The sequence below is a fragment of the Amia ocellicauda genome, chromosome 21 (assembly GCF_036373705.1).
Source record: "Amia ocellicauda isolate fAmiCal2 chromosome 21, fAmiCal2.hap1, whole genome shotgun sequence".
Lineage (NCBI taxonomy): Eukaryota > Metazoa > Chordata > Actinopteri > Amiiformes > Amiidae > Amia > Amia ocellicauda.
The window spans coordinates 19,444,422-19,461,505 of NC_089870.1; the positions used below are offsets into that span (position 1 = coordinate 19,444,422).

General features: G+C 41.9%; 1 protein-coding gene and 1 pseudogene across 1 annotated transcript; both read left to right on the top strand.

Annotated features, from left to right (window-relative positions):
* Positions 1–5,647, top strand: LOC136716941 (zinc finger protein 260-like). The gene is made up of 4 exons (XM_066694387.1): positions 1–4; positions 1,754–3,007; positions 3,092–3,258; positions 5,510–5,647. Exons 1-4 carry the CDS (start codon positions 1–3, stop codon positions 5,645–5,647), a joined length of 1,563 nt encoding a protein of 520 aa, XP_066550484.1.
* The window catches only part of LOC136717257 (zinc finger protein 678-like), a 20,671-nt pseudogene continuing 9,112 nt past the window's right edge, over positions 5,526–17,084 (top strand).

Below are 17,084 nucleotides of genomic sequence, written 5' to 3' on the forward strand. Positions count from 1 at the left end.
ATGGGTAAGATGGGAAAATTTGTATTTTAACTCTAGAGAGACAGCAGCTGGGAATTCCTGGCGAATCCCAGATCACCCCACTGGCTTCAAATGGGAACAGTGGGGTGGCATCCTATCCTTCACCCACTAAAACCTAACCAGGTTTCCTGCCCCTGAAATGAGGAGTCATGTGAGAGTTTCTGTTTGTGTGAGTGTGGGAATGATTCAACGACCCAGCGTCTCTGTGGACTGTCCAGTCCACGTGTCTCTCTAGCAGATAAACTTCCCTTGTGAGCTGCTGCTACTGAGTTACATTTCTTTGTCAAAAGGTTAAAGCTCTCCATGGAGCAGATTCAATAACTATCAATCTCTTGGGGTCCATTTGATAGCTTCGTTTGTCCATTTATTGTAACATGTAATCTATAACAAACCACTACCGTAGTTTCTTACGACTGAAATGCCTGCAGAACACGTAGATGTTAAAGCACTTTCACAATAATCCATTTATCTCAATCCAATCTTAATCTTAGCATCCTGCATTCCTCACCTATTCGATATTTTAGGAAACTAGAGTTTACATTAATTCCAATTAGCATATGAATTTATAAATACCTATATCAGTCATTTTTCCTTATTTCAGATTTCGCAACAATATTATTATTTTAATATTATTTTTTTCTTAGCAGACGCATTTATGCAGGGTGACTTACAAAATATAAAAGCTTCACAAATAAAATTACAGATCAAAGTGCATCGGTAAAATATACAGTTAATACAAAATACAAGTCCTACATCCTGGATTGTAATAGCTAATAATTGCAGACAAGAAGTAAAGTCATAGTTAAGAGCTAAGGAGAAGGGAGCATAGGGGAAATTAAAATAACAAGAGTAATGTCAATGTTAAAGCATGTAGTATGATGAAACATTATATAAGTGCAAAATTGCTGGAGAACTGAATTACTCGGAATAAACTACTAAATTACAGGTACTGTGTGAAAATATGTGTTAGTAAAATATGTGAGTAAGCTGCAGAAGGAAGTCAAGGACTCTTCTGTTTTGACTTCAGTGGGAAGGTCATTCCATCACTTAGGGACCAGGGATGAGAAGGAGCGGCTCTGGAGGAAGGAGAGTGCAGAGGCGGCAGAGTTAGTCTTCTGGCACTGGAGGACCAGAGAGGTCTGGTGGGGATGTATGGGTAGACGAGTGTCTGAAGGTAGCTTGGTGCAGTCTGGTTGAAACAGTGGTAGGTGAGGGTCAGGGTCTTGAACTGGATGCATGCCGCTATCGGGAGCCAGTGGAGGGAGCGGAGCAGTGGAGTAGCGTGTGCGAATCTGGGCAGAGAGAATACCAGACGAGCCGCAGAGTTCTGGATGAGCTGGAGCGGCGGGTAGTAGTTGCAGGCAGGCCGGCCAGGAGGGAGTTGCAGTAGTCCAGGCGGGAGAGGACCAGGGACTGGACAAGCAGCTAATTCGAGTAGTTGGCGAGGAAGGGTCGGATTGCAGGTGCGTGTCAGCGTGGTGATTTGCTGGGTGTAGGAGAGCGTAGGATTGAGGGTGACTCCTAGGTTTTTAGCAGAAGAAGGATAGATTGTCGTGGATTCCAAGGGGATTGAGGTGGAGAGGTCAGCAGAAGGTGAGGAAGAGGGGGAAAAAGAGGAGGTCTGATTTGGAGAGGTTGAGCTTGAGGTGGTGCGAGTGCATGAAATTATAATGTTACAGTGCCTGTCCTCATAGCTGCTGTTCTCAGTGCTCTTCTCGTGTCTTCTCTCCTCCAGGATCTGTAGAGGCCAGCGCTCTCCCTGACTCTGAGGACAGGACTCCCACTGAGCAGCAGCGCTGTGAGCAGGAGTGGGGCTCCAGTCTGAGGCAGGGCACAGAGCCCACAGCTACTGAAGATGAACAGGGGCTAACTGAGCAGCACAGCAGCAGACCCATTAAAGAGGAGCTCAGTGGCCTGGAGCCACAGACTGAGGGGTCAACACAGGGACCCAGGGCACTGGGATCTGAGTGTGGACCCAGTGCAGCTGGTGCTGAGCTTGGCTCTACAGGAACACAGACTGGACCCAGTGTGGTGTTTGATCACATTAAATCAGAGCCCAATGAATCAGAGTTAGACACTCATACTCCTCTGAAGGATGGACTCTGTAATCTTAAACTGGAGAATATTACAGGAGGCCTCAGTGACCTGGAACTAGAGCTCAGTGTGGATTGTGAAACAGAATCCATTGCCTTGGAGACAGGGCTGAGTGGAGGGAGGGACAGTGCAGGGAGGGGTGAGAGCCCATCGACTCAGTGTAGACAGCTGCGTCCCCGACCCTCCAGCTCCCACACAACCCCCTCACAGCAAACTCTGCAACATCAGGGCCGCCATTGGTGCTCCGAGTGTGGGAAGAGTTTCAGTAAGTTAGGAAACCTAAAAACTCATCAGAGGATTCACACGGGAGAGAAACCTTACTGCTGCTCCCAGTGTGGGAAGAGTTTCAGTTTGTTACAAAACCTTAAGCGTCACCAGCACACTCACACAGGAGAGAAACCGTACTGCTGCTCTGAGTGTGGGAAGAGCTTCAGTGAGTTAGGAAACCTTAATGCTCACATGCGCATTCACACAGGAGAGAAAGCATACTGCTGCTCTGAGTGTGGGAAGAGCTTCAGTGAGTTAGGAAACCTTAATGCTCACATGCGCATTCACACAGGAGAGAAAGCATACTGCTGCTCCCAGTGTGGGAAGAGCTTCACACAGTTAGGAAGCCTCAAATCTCATCAGTACCTTCACACAGGAGAGAAACCATTCTGCTGCTTCCAGTGTGGGAAGGGCTTCACCCGTGCAGCATACCTTAAAGCTCATCAGCGCATTCACACTGGAGAGAAACCGTATCAGTGCTCCCAGTGTGGGAAGGGCTTCAGTGAGTTAGGAAACCTTAGATCTCATGAGCGCATTCACACAGGAGAGAAACCATATAGTTGCCCTCAGTGCGGGAAGAGTTTCAATCGGTTAAAAAGCGTTAAATCTCATCAGCGCATTCACACAGGCGAGAGACCATACTGTTGCTCCCAGTGTGGGAAGGGCTTCAGTCAAGTTGTACACCTTAAATCTCATCAGCTCATTCACACAGGAGAGAAACCATACTGCTGCTCTCGGTGTGGCAAGAGTTTCAATAACTTAGGAAGCCTTACATATCACATGCGCATTCACACAGGAGAGAAACCGTACTGCTGCTCCCAGTGTGGGAAGGGCTTCAGTAACTTAGGAAACCTGCAATCTCATCAGCGCACTCACAAAGTAAAGACATCACACAAAAAATAGTTAAGAAAGTAGGAGGTAGGGGTGGCCAATATGAACGGAAATTTATATTTTACGGTATTTTTCTCTGTCTGGATGATGTGATATCACAATATACTTTCATGAGCCCCTCAACTATGAATACTAATATTATTAATGGTTCTGCCCCCTTAGTAATTTCTGATGCTCCCTTGCTGAGTTAATTCTGTTGGGCCTGGTTTATTTCCAAAAGTATACTGGGACCTGGTTACAAAGCCACTGTGTTGCCACAGCTTTGAGCTCTACACAGTGTAATGCATCGATTCTCAAAGTTGGGGTCACAACGTGGGGTCGCCTGATGTAAATATATTTAAGCATTTTGCATTGAATAAATACTTGCATTAAAAACCGTACTTATTGCAATTCTCTTGCCGTTGTTCCAAAATACATTTTTATTACACAAACATGATCAGATGTACACTACTGCTCAAAAGTAACAAATAAACAATCGGAGAAAAAAAAAACATGGAATTGTTTTTAATCTAAATTTTTGACACGTCAAATTAGCCACCTTTTGCAGATATAACGGCCGAACACACTCGTGGCATTCTTTCTACAATGTAGAAAAAAGATTAATCACACGGATATCTAAATATCTTAGAAGGTGCTGGGTATCGAAAAAGATAAAATAATTAAAGAAAAAAGAAATACCAGCACACTTACTACAGCTCCCAAAAATAAAAAGTATTTATTTAGCCCATGATCCTGATGAAGATCTCTGGTAGATCAAAACGTTGCTTCAAACCTGTGAGGCATGGGCTGAATAAATATTTTTTAGAGCTGTAGTAAGTGTGCAGGTATTCCTTTCTTCTTTTTTCTTTCTACAATGGAAATCAAATATTGTTCGGAAAGTTCTTCCCAACACTGTTGCAGAAGTTGCCACCAATGTTGCACTTTGCTTTGTTGCTTTGCTTTCACCCTTCTGTCCAGTTCATCCCAAACCAGCTCGATGGGGTTTAAGTCTGGAGGCTGTGCTGGCCATTCCATGATTTGAAGCCTACTGTCTTGTTCTTTTCTTCTAAGGTAGTTCTGACATAGCGTGGAGGTATGTTTTGGGTCAGTATCTTGCTGTAGGATAAACCCCTGACCAACTAGTTGTGGTTCAGGGTGCCACTCACTCCGTGCAAGTCACCAAGTCTGGATCCAGCAAAAGAGCCCCAGACCATCACCTCCTCCATGTTTGACACATTGAGGAACCATCCTTTCGCCTACTCGACAGCATACAAAACCTGCATGAAGAACCAAAGATTTCAAATTCAAATCGGTCCATAAGACCTTCTTCCAGTCTTTTTTTGTACACTTTATAATGGTCTTTCTTCCTTTGTTAATTGCCTTTTTCTCACCATTGTGTTCGCAATATACTACTTCCTGCAGTACAGCACTGTCCAAATAATGCCTAAGAGGGTGTATTAATAGTCTGTTCCAACACTACTTTTATACAGACAGAGTTTTTATAAGTAATCAACAAAAGTTAAGTACAATATAAGTTGTAATTAATTTTATAAGTATGTGAGTATTTAGCCCTTAAGTATCCCAACAATGAGCAGGAATACAGATTATTAAAGGGTCGTAAAGCTACTTAATCTGATATGAACTGATTGAGTGGCCCCCTTTCTGATTGCACAGTACATTTTGAAGTCAGTCCTGATCACAGATGTTCATGCAATTGAAGTTCCCCCTTCGTGATCCACCAGCTTCATAATGTACAGTGTAATCAGTTCATATCAGATTAAGTAGCTTTACGACCCTTTAACAATATTTAATTAGTAGAATGTTTTATTCCTGCTCAGTGTTGGGACACTTAAGGGTTAAATACTAACATACTGATCAAATTAATTACAACTTTTCCTTTTTGTGCAATATTATATTTACACTGCTTTCGAATTTACATCAAAATTGTGATTTGAAAGAAATACGCATGTAAAACATTTTGTATGTATTATGGATTTCGTTGCCAGGTGTGTAACTTACAAATGCACACAATACATGAACATTAGGTTAAAATGTATACGTACACCAATAAAACATGCATATTATTCCATTGTTGAACTGTCAGTCTTTAAAATATTATACTTATGTTGTGCTTTGCCATATCTAGCATGAAATTCATAAGATCCTTGATGACACGCCCCCCAGGCCTCCCAGTTTGTCGCACAGCCGCGCTGCTCCTGCGCAGTTCCTCTTGAGCAGCTGCGCGGCTGTGCGCATTTAGCCGGTGGCTGCGTCGCCTGCTGACGTCTCACTGGAGTCTGCGCAGTCTGCGGCCCGGTGCTACTGCGGCAAGGGCTCCGTCGGCGGCGGCGGCAGTGTCCGTTCTCCCGCCGCTCCCGGCTCCTCTGGGTTGAAATAGTGAAGATACGTGTTTCTGTATCGTTTTGCTTTAACGGTTGGGAGAGCGGCTGTCCTCGGCTCCGGGGAGCTGACGGGGGCGCTGGGACGGACGATGGCGGGGCGCCGAGTGCAGATCGCCCGCAGCCAGCGAGAGAACGCGGCGCTGAGACCGGGCCTGCGGGAGCTCCGGGCGGCGAGGCGGAGCGAGGGGAGCCGGGGCTCTGGAGCGGACGGGCCGCCTGAGGAGAGCCGAGGAGAGGCAGAGACCGGAGGGGCTGCTGCTGGTAACTGATTTATTATTGTGTGTAGCGTAATTTTTATTCGTTTCTGAAATATATATTATTAGAAATTAAAATACATTGAAGTACATTGATAAATAAGAAACGCCCATTAGCTTTGCCAGAAGCACTGTATTTAAACATAATCATAAAGCCCTTTCTAAGCGAGGAGCTGTTTGAATGAATGTCCCTTGTTGTTCATGAAATATGCTCAGCACTTCATTTCTGTATAATGGTGTTATTTTGATTAAATAGCTTAGTGCTAAGGCTAAATACTAAGTAGTAGTAGTACAAGCATGAAAAGATTGTGCCAACTTTTTTTTTTTTAAATAATACATAAAATAGGAAATAAGTATAAATATATATTTCGATTCATTTCAATTTTTACTGTATTTATGTATTTCGTATTTATATTTTAAATAAATGTGTACCAAACAGCAGGTCTATGATTGGTACGTGGTATAGTTGTTATTAAACCAGTGCAGATGTTAAAGCACTCCCCCAATGAATGCATGAAGTGAGAAGATGGTAAGGAGCCTTATATTCCAAAAAGACATGAAAGTTCAAACCACAGCATTGTAAGCAACATTTTCTGTTTTATGCACCTACATTGTGTGTTTTGTATATGTACAAATGGCTCCAAGCTAGCAGTTCTTAAAACTGTCAAATGAAATTAAATACTGACCTATGTTTGCATTAATAGTACAGTATTTCACAAGGAAACAAGATGTAAAACAGAATTTCAGTTTAATTATTGAATACAGAACCTGCAGCATCAAGGCAGGTCAAAAGTAGATGCACACTGACATATAGCCAATAGAGAGGAAATAGATGATAGCATAACATACGTTAGCACTGCGTTTAAAGTCTTGGGGGGGGGGGGGCAGTACTAAATAAATCATGTTATTTAATTGTGAAATAGGGGCGGTTCCTGACGGTCTCTCGATGGGAGGACAGTACTATCGGCAACTATTAATACAGGGGGGCATTTGGCTGTGAGGGCAGGCACATCAGTGATATTAGGTAAATAGTCAACACCAAAGTCTTAAACTTAGTCAACATAAGATTGTACATAAGTGCATTGTACAGTTTGAACGTTACTGCCCTTGTTTTAGAATTGAGAACAAGGGCAGTGATGTTCAGACTGTACAATGCACTAGTTAGAGCTCATCTGGATACTGTGTGCAGTTCTGTGCTCCACACTTCAAGAAAGATATCGCTGCTCTAGAGGCAGTTCAGAGGAGAGCAACCAGACTTATTCCAGGTCTGAAGGGAAAGTCCTACTGAGAGACTGAGGAACTGAACCTTTTCACCCTGGAACAGAGGAGACTACGTGGGGACTTGATTCAAGTCTTCAAAATCATGAAAGGCATCGACCACATCAAACCAGAGGAGCTTTTCCAGATCAGCAGGGACACACACACCCGGGGACACAAATGGAAATTGGGCTTCAAGGCATTCAAGACAGAAAACAGGAGACACTTCTTCACACAGAGAGGCGTCACAATCTGAACAAACTCCCCAGCGATGTGGCTGAAGAGACAATTTGGGAACATTCAAAAACAGACTGGATAGGATCCTCGATCACTTAGTTATTAATGGACACCAAACGAGCACGATGGGGCGAATGGCCTCCTCTCGACTGGACACTTTCTTATGTTCTTATGTTCTATTGTTGACCCACATTATCACAACTTTTTATTGTAAAAAATTCAAATTAACTATAAAGGCTGTGACTATTTGTCTATAAATGAATATTTTCCAGTTACATCTGTAACTGACCGTCTAATATATATATATAATATATTTTTTTTTCAATTTGTATACATTTTCATTCAATTGCCAGTTTAGCAATGTGAGCTGCAACTAAAATGCCTTAACATTAGCGTCCTTGTGGCAATGTTTTCCGATCACAAAAGTACAAAATGTATAAGACCTATCTAGCTAATTTATACAGTCTACTTGACTAAATGGTTTAGTTTTCCACGTTTCATAACATACAGACTGCCGGTCTACGTTCGGAAACGCACCTGTGTGTTCAAGTTACAGTGAATACAAAATAAATAGCAGTAGCTTGCTGTGTATGTAATCTTAATGTTTGTTGCTCCTCTTTCCTTTACTGTCATTGCTAGTGTCGCAGAAGGGTGTTTGGCTTTTAGGGGGGTTAATATACCAGCTGTAGATTTGTGGTAGTCCAGTTGCACTGCACATATTATACACATATGTGCTTCTCTGTAAGGAAGCCATGGGGCGCGTTGTAGCACAGATTTCTGCAGATATGCGCAGATCTACAGAATTCCACCGATTGTGCGTATATGGACTTTGTCAATGCAACTATTATAATTCTAAAACACTTTGATCCAGGTCATTAAAAAGTCAGTAATTATGACAGTAAGTCATTATTTTTCCACATCCTTAACCTGCAGGAACCTTGCTTCTGCTTCACTGCTCTCCAAGAAACATGTCTTCCTGGACTGAAGGCTGTCCAGATGCCATATATTTTCAAAAAACATGATACTGCGGTTTGCCAAATCAACTGACATACCAACACTACAACGTTAACAAATTAATTCGTATTTTGAAACATATCGACCAATATGCTATGAGAAACTAAAACAAGTTGAGTTCATGTACAAACAGTATAAAAGTTGTGTTTTGTGACACAGGTATTTGGTAGAGGATTTATGATGCGTATGGTAACCCTATTAGTACAAACTGATTTTAACAAGGTGTTGTCACTTCTGATTCGTCACCTGTTGTCTATCTGAGATGATTTAAAAAGTTTCCTGCAACTCACATCTTGACATGTTTTCTTCATCTGAAAGGAGGTTCCGTGTTAACCTGGGTTTATTTTTTGTAATTAACTTGTTACTATTTCACCGGTGTGTGCTGACAATTATGGATATGTGTGTGTGTGTTGTAAAACAAACTCACAACCAAGGTTTTCTTTATTAATAATACTATTAGAAAGGCTTAACTGGAGAGAGAAGTAAGAATACACACAACATCAGTTGAGATGTTTAATATTGTAGTATTCCATTTACCTTCATCATTTACTTCCGCATAGCTCACTCCACTGAGACGGCTCTCCTGGCAGTCACTGACTCCCTTAGGTGTGCTCGGGGGGCCTCCCTCTCCTCATCCTCCTTGACCTCTCCGCAGCATTTGACACAGACGATCACTCCATCCTCCTCTTCTGCCTCGCTGACCTTGGAATCTCTGGGACTGCTCTCACCTGGTTCTCCTCCTACCTCAGCGACTGGACCTACCATGTGACATGGCAATGTTCCTCATCCACCCCCCAACCTCTCCTAACAGGTGTTCCCCAAGGCTCAGTCCTGAGCCCCCTCCTGTTCTCTCTCTACACTCGCTCCATGGGCCCCCTCATCGCATCCCATGGTTTCTCCTACCTCTTCTACGCTGATGATGCCTAGATCTTCCTGTCTTTTCCCTCCTCTGACCCTCTCATCCCCTCTCACATCTCTTCCTGCTTGTCTGCTATCTCCACCTGGATGCACTTGCACTACCTCAAGCTCAACCTCTCCAAATCAGATCTCCTGTTTTTCCCCCACTCTTCCTCACCTTCTGCTGACATCTCCATCTCGATCCCCTTGGAATCCACCACACTCTTTCTTCTTCTGCTAAAAATCTAGGAGTCACCCTCAATCCTGCGCTCTCCTACACTCAGCACATCACTACGCTGACACGCACCTGTAGATTCTTCCTGAGCAACATATCTGACCCTTCCTTACCGACTGCTCGACTCAGCTGCTCATCCAGTCACTGGTCCTCTCCCGCCTGGACTACTGCAACTCCCTCCTGGCCGGCCTGCCTGCAACTACTACCCGCCGCTCCAGCTCATCCAGAACTCTGCGGCTCGTCTGGTATTCTCTCTGCCCCGATTCGCACACGCTACTCCACTGCTCGGCTCCCTCCACTGGCTCCCGATACCGGCATGCATCCAGTTCAAGACATTGACTCACCTAACGCTGTCTTGACCACACTGCACCAAGCTACCTTCAGACACTCATCTCCCCATACATCCCCTCCAGACCACTGCGCTCTTCTGGTGCCAGAAGACTATCTCTGCCTCCTCTCCACTCTCCTTCCTACAGAGCCCTTGACCTCCTTCCCGCGCTTACTCAAGACGCATCTTTTCAGACAGTACTTGTAATATTAGTCCTTTTAATCCCCGTTAGATAGCACTTCACAGCATTTTATCATGCTTCTTGCGTTACTAATACTTGTATTATTGATTGATTTCCTCCTTGCTCCCTTTCCCGTAGCCCTTGACTGTGACCTAACATCTTGACAGCACTTAGCTTTTACCGTCCAGGATGTAGGACCTCGCTTCCTGTACTTGCCTGTGTAAATTGGAAGTTGTAAAATATATTTTGAATTGCTCTGTTTAATGTAAATTTGAATTTGTAATATTTGATGTCTTGTACTTAAACTGTATCCTTGCACTTTGTATTGCACTTATGTTGTAAGTTGCCCTGGATAAGGGCGTCTGCCAAAAAATAAAAATAATAATAATACTAACAATGAAGTCTGGGGAAATGATCAAACCTGTTTTGTCTGATAAGTATATCTCAGCATGCTCCCGTTGTGTTTGTAGACTGGTTCATAAAACTGGAGGTTGGGTTGGTGACGTGCCAAGCTCAAGTCGAGTCGCCTATCTGGCTCGAGTCACTTCAAATCATTAGTTCTGCCTGTTCAAGACATCTTGATTTAATCTGATTATTTTATTACAGGAAATCAATACGATATATATATACAAATGTCTGTGCTTTATTGGGTTGGATGTTGAAGAAACCAGTGTCATGATTTATGTTAATATTAGCATTAAAATAATAACTTCCTGTCTTAGCCTCCGTTTGTGGTTTTCCTGCTTTTAACTTAAGGCCAGACATGTCCAGAAGATAAGGGATGCTTCCGTTTCCATGACTGGAGGAACCCACTGGTCATACAGCCCGAGAAATGACTCCGATGCCACACTCTCTTGCAAGCCCATGATTGGATAAAAGCTGCGATACCACACATCATTTGATCTGTAAAAGCTGTAACGTTCTGCCCCAAAGTCACTCTCCCTTGCCGGCTTGTAATAAAGATTCTATTTCTCCACTTCATTAAAGAAATGTTCTTCAGATGTAATGAATAATACCAAAATGATACAGATAGTTTCACAGTTTCTCAATTATATTACCTTATAATTAATTCCGTTACCACATGAAAGGAAATATTGTGGGATTTAATTTCATATGGAGAGAAACTGAGGCCAACTGCTGTCCTGACCCTTGGCTTGACCTTTCTTTAAGTAGACAATTATTCATTCCTTGACAGACTTACAGGATACGAGAGCAATCAAAGTGCAATAATACTGTACAAAACTACAAATTAAATATAGAATTACAGTTAATAAATTCAAAAACTTTTTTGGCCACTAGCCACTGTGTCTGGTAGAAGGAAAAAAAACTTACCACCCACTTGGTATTTTTACCAGCCAAAGGGAAACATCACCAGAAATGCATGAGGGTGCGTAAATGTGTGGTGAACATGTTAAAACATTACCTTTTATTCAGGTAATGAATCAATCACAATAACAAAAGCTAATCGCACACCTGTATAGACTCTTAGACACGTGTGTATGAGGGAAAAGGATCTGGATAGAAAAAAACATGCTCCCACACACTGTTTCTACTTGCAAGTGTTATAAGGTCTTTGATCAAAACATTGCATTCTATTGAATTATAACACTTGCAAGTAGAGACCGTGTACGGGAGCATTGTTTTCAAATGAATCAATCACATATGCAATAACATGGCAGCTAATGGGGATCTGTATAAACACACTAAACTAACACATGAGAAGGGGTGTTATATGGTGACACACTCACTCTTCATACTCCTCTTCCTCTTCAGTGCTACTTCTCTGGGTTGCCGCACGTCATTAAAAGTCATTACCTTTCAAAATATGTTCTTATGGCCCTTAAAAGTCATTGTTTATAAGCTACAATGTAAAAGTCTGTTTCTCTCTCTCATCTGCTCTCGCAGCAGCACATAATCAGACACCTGCTGAGAGAGGTCCTTTGGATTGGGTAAAAAATATAATCTATAGGGATGATGACGGACAGTAATGTCCTTTCCATTGGTCAATACCATGAATACCATGCATGCCAGCAAAGTCGCACTGTAAACAAACTGCACATGGTTCTCTTCAGCAAGATCTCAGCTACGCAGCACAAAATGCATGTCTCTATCACAAATTGTTTCCACATGAATTAATACATCGTAATTGATGAATACTTATCTGACACAACAACTTTGTTAAATAAATATCTATGTAAAAATGCATTATTAGAAGACTTATGGAAATGGCATAATAACAGCAGACCCGTCAACTCTCGTATTATTATTGTTGCCCGACATTATCACAACTTTTTATTGTCACAATTTAAAATTAACGATTAAGGTTGTGACAATTTGTTGATAAAGAAATATTTTGCAATTACATCTGTAACTGACTGACCAATATATTTTTCTTTTTCAATTTTTATACATTTTCATTCAATTGCCGGTTTTGCAATGTGAGCTGCAACGAAAATGCATTAACATTAACTGTGGCAATGTTTTCCGGTCACAACAGCGAAATATAAAATGTATAAGACCTATCTATGTAGCTAATTTATACAATCTACTTGACTAAACGATTGACTTTTCCACGTTTACAAACCACACTCAACACACAAACTGCTGTCTCTGTTCAGAAACACACCTGCGAGTTCAAGTTCCAGCGAATACAGAATAAACAGCAATAGCTGGCTGTGTGTATATTAATGTGTTCGTTGCTCCTCTTTAAATATCTCCGCTTCTTAATGCGAAGATGTGTGCTGGACTTGAGACAGACAGGGAAGAGATCAGATACATTATGTCGGAATATATAATCTCAAGTGCCGCGTGTGATCACAAAGAAATTACAGTTGGGTTTCCCTCTAAAACATTAAGGACTGGTTTAATAAATGCGTCCATAAGTCCACAAATGCTATGACTGAAACGCGTGCACTTTAGTTTAATTATAACCTGCTATATTGTAGCTGGATGATTAATCGTGAAACGTGTGTATTTTGTTTCAACTGTAACTTGCCCTGGTTAAGGACGTCTGCTAAGTAAATTATAAATATTTAATACGGCAAAAAGTATTGTTTGCAGTTACAAATCTGCAAAAAGAGTAATAAATTAAGGGAGTCACGCTGTGCCGTTTAAAATACATATCTACTAGCACAAACGATGATGATAATAATACTAAATAGCAAATATGTATTGTTATTGTTGGACATGGAAACGTATTCTTATGGGGACGTGCTTGTCTAAATATAATGTTATCTCTACACGTTTAGCTATTCCTAATATCTCTTAACAGAAACGTGTATTTATTATGCTGTTTAAAATCATGTAAAGCAGAAAGAATAAAATAGACACAAAAGTCCTCTCCGTATCGCTCGTAGTGTTGTTCTCTGCCTTTGTTTTTAAAACTGAACACAAAACAAACCCACAATCGCGCTGCTCCTCCCATAAGAGGGATGGACTTCACAACGGCCAGGTTTTACAGAAAAAGCTCTGGGACTCCGGCACGGCACGGCACGGATGCTTAAGTCAGTGGAACCGAGGCATAATTGATCCAAGGATCCTATCCAGTCTACTTTTGAATGTTCCCAAATTCAGTTCAGTTCGGTTCAGTTCCTCAGTCTCTCAGTAGGACATTCTCTTCAGACCTGGAATAAGTCTGGTTGCTCTCCTCTGAACTGCCTCTAGAGCAGCGATATCTTTCTTGAAGTGTGGAGCCCAGAACTGTCCACAGTATCCAGATGAGCTCTAACTAGTGCATTGTACAGTCTGAACATCACTGTCCTTGTTCTCAATTCTACACTTTTGACAATATACAACATTTTACAACATTTGTAAAAAAACGAGAGACTAGGCACATGCATTATGCACACACACACACACACACACACACTGTTAGTATCATATAGCTTGCAGGGACTCGATTCAAGATACAACTCGGGTACAATGACATAACTTAACCATAAAGAATAATACTTTGTATCATCAAATGACGGCACACACAAGCATTATTCATTAATAATATTTAGTGTTAAGCACTATTGCTCATATTGACCCTTGTCGATTTTAAACCACAAACGAATACGTGAAAATACACTGTACTTATATTACAATTATCATTGGAATACCTAATGTGAGTAAATTACAATACAAAGAATGGTTAGTTTTATATTTGAGTAAATTCAATGACATACAGTACAATAAATCTTATACTCACAGGCGTTGAAGTGCGTCTGTCCTCACTTATTCCAACTGGTTTTAATTGGGGGAAAAAAAATCCCTGGGCCAAATGAATGTGAATACATTCAGCAGGCGCGATGTGCCAGCAAGACTCTTTCCGTAAGATCTACAGTCACAGCCCACACCCAGCAGGATATAAGCTGCTCCTGCCACAGTCACCATGCTGCTGCTGTTGAATTGCATAGTAGAAATGGTCAACACTGCTATGTATGATCATGTATTTCTCCAAATAATAATACAAATAAAATGGACCAGCCAAAAACATAGATCTTTCTTATAAACTCATTATTCACGTAAATACATCATTGATGAACTGCATTTCTTACCCTGTGTGTCTGTGTAAACAAGGTCACTGTCTCACTGTCTCACTGTGCTGGTACTGTGCTATAGTGCAACCCTGATACCCAGAGGAACAGAGTCTGATAAGAACCAGTTTTCTCCATCAATTTGGGCTTGATACATCATACAAACCCCCTTATATTAAAGATTTCGTATGCTTTAATTTCCCCCAGTTTAACCATATGTGGGTTTTCCAAATGGGTTGTCAGACAGAAACCGAACTTGCACTCGTCACGGGACAGACATGTGGGTCCTGTTATCTCTCTCTCCTGTCTGGTCTGCATAAAAGTGCCTGTAGTTCATAACTTCTCTAAGACTGTTCTTGAGATCGCCTCTTAACCTTTTCCTTGCAGCTGCTAATAAAAACCTTTTGACATCTCTCTCTGGATTTCTGCAACTCTTCAATCATAAATTACATAAATGTACAGTTTCTGTACAATCAATTAATCAAATTAGACCACAAGTGTCAATATGTCAGTTAAAATCACTATTTTAGTGATTCAGTCTCAATCCAGCTGTTGTGCAATACTTGGGGCAGGTACTGCCCCTCTCCAGCAGCAGGTGTATTATGGGGCGTAGTGGTGAAACATGGGAACTGCAGGCCGCCCCTCTTTCTACACGACTCTGAGCCCTGAATCAGTCTTGAATCAGTCTGCACGGCTAGGCAGCTGTAAAGATTGTGAACAAATTGTTAAGGTACAACCACTTCACCAGAAGTAAACCCTTCAGGTTCCCTGGACTAGGATATCCTCTGGACTAGGATAACCCAGTGCCGTCAGTGCAGGATGGTGGATCCTCCGCAGGAGACGAGCTCGGGAAGAAAAAAGTCACCGACACAATGCCAGATCGTTTGTCTTTGAGACATTTGATTTAGACTAGATTGTATTTTGCAGTTTTCTTTTTTCTAATGAATGGATAAGTTAGCTAGCTTTAGTTTCTCATTTCTTATACACATTCATATTCAACTCCAGCACCCCATCATTTCTAGGAAGAGAGTCATTCATTGTGGATCTGGGCCAGCTCTGCCAGCAAGAGTGCATATTCTGCCCGGGGCACTGATAAATCAGAGGAGAGCATAGGTGGTCTCCCCTGCATCCTAACCCAAGGTGTGGGAAAGGGAATCCCAAACACAGCCTCATAGGCCAATATCCCAGTAGTCTTACTGGGAGTCAGGCGTATTCCAGCCAACACCAGTGACAACAGCACATCCCAGTCCTTAATTTGAGTTCCAGACTTTGCTTTAGTCATTTTTCTTTTTAATAGTTTGGTTCACTCGTTCCACCACCCCAGAAGACTGTGGGTGGTAGGGAATGTGGAATTCCTAGGATTCAAAGATTTGATCAAAACCTGAATCATTCCCACCGATACTCAGGTACTGCTTATTCACTTCCAGTCTCGATAAACAAGATAAACAAGAATTGTGACATACTTACAAACACATAGATTTCCTGCTTCAGATGCCACACATCAGCACAGCGCAATATTACAGTACCATATTTTGGTACTCCATGCTCCAAGACCTCTAGTCCATGTTTTCAGTAGCTCTCAGTTACAGCACTAAAGCATAGAGTCTACTTACTCACCTATTACCTAATTGTAACAGCCCTCTAGTCCAATATACATCAGTCAGTCAGCAGCTCTTAGTTACAGCACTAGGGCATTTAGAGTCTACTGCCTAACTGGAACAGCCCTCTAGTCCATCATGTTTTGGATACAAGTAGCGAGCAGTTCTTAGGGTACAGAACAAAGGCAAAAAGAGACTACTCACCAAATGTATCCCGGACGAGCCCCCAAATTGTTAAGGTACAACCACTTCACCAGAAGTAAACCCTTCAGGTTCCCTGGACTAGGATAACCCAGCGCCGTCAGTGCAGGATGGTGGATCCTCCGCCTAATATAACCCCTAACACACTCGACAGTTTCGGTTGACATATCTGCACGGTTTGCCTAGCAGTAGATGACGTGGGACTCTATCTTATTTCTGGTTTGTCTGAAGAGCAGCATGTATATTGTTTATGTTATCAGATCTGAGCTGTTCCTCAAAATATAATATAAATATAGGGAGATTGTGGTTTGACATTTCCAATATAGAGTTGAGGGGATGGCCGTGAGTTCAAGTGTCTAGACTTTCACAGAAATAGTTATGCACGAGTATGTTATTTATGTTATTTCTGCAATAATGACAAATTTCAGCCCCCCTTGCCACGGCAACGTTTCCAGTGAGATATGACAATGTTAACTCTGCAACTTCTGTTAAAGGCTAATCCTACAATAATACAATATAATGAGTTACATGGTTACAGTAGGTTAAATAATCAGTATGCCTACCAAACTTAATTATCCCCAATTATCCCCAGTATATGAATATGTTATATAAAAATCCTTGTACTCTGTTCTCCCAACATGCAGAGTATTATAGAGTGGGTATATACAATACATAGGGGGCAATTTTACCCCAACACAAAGCGTCTGGGGC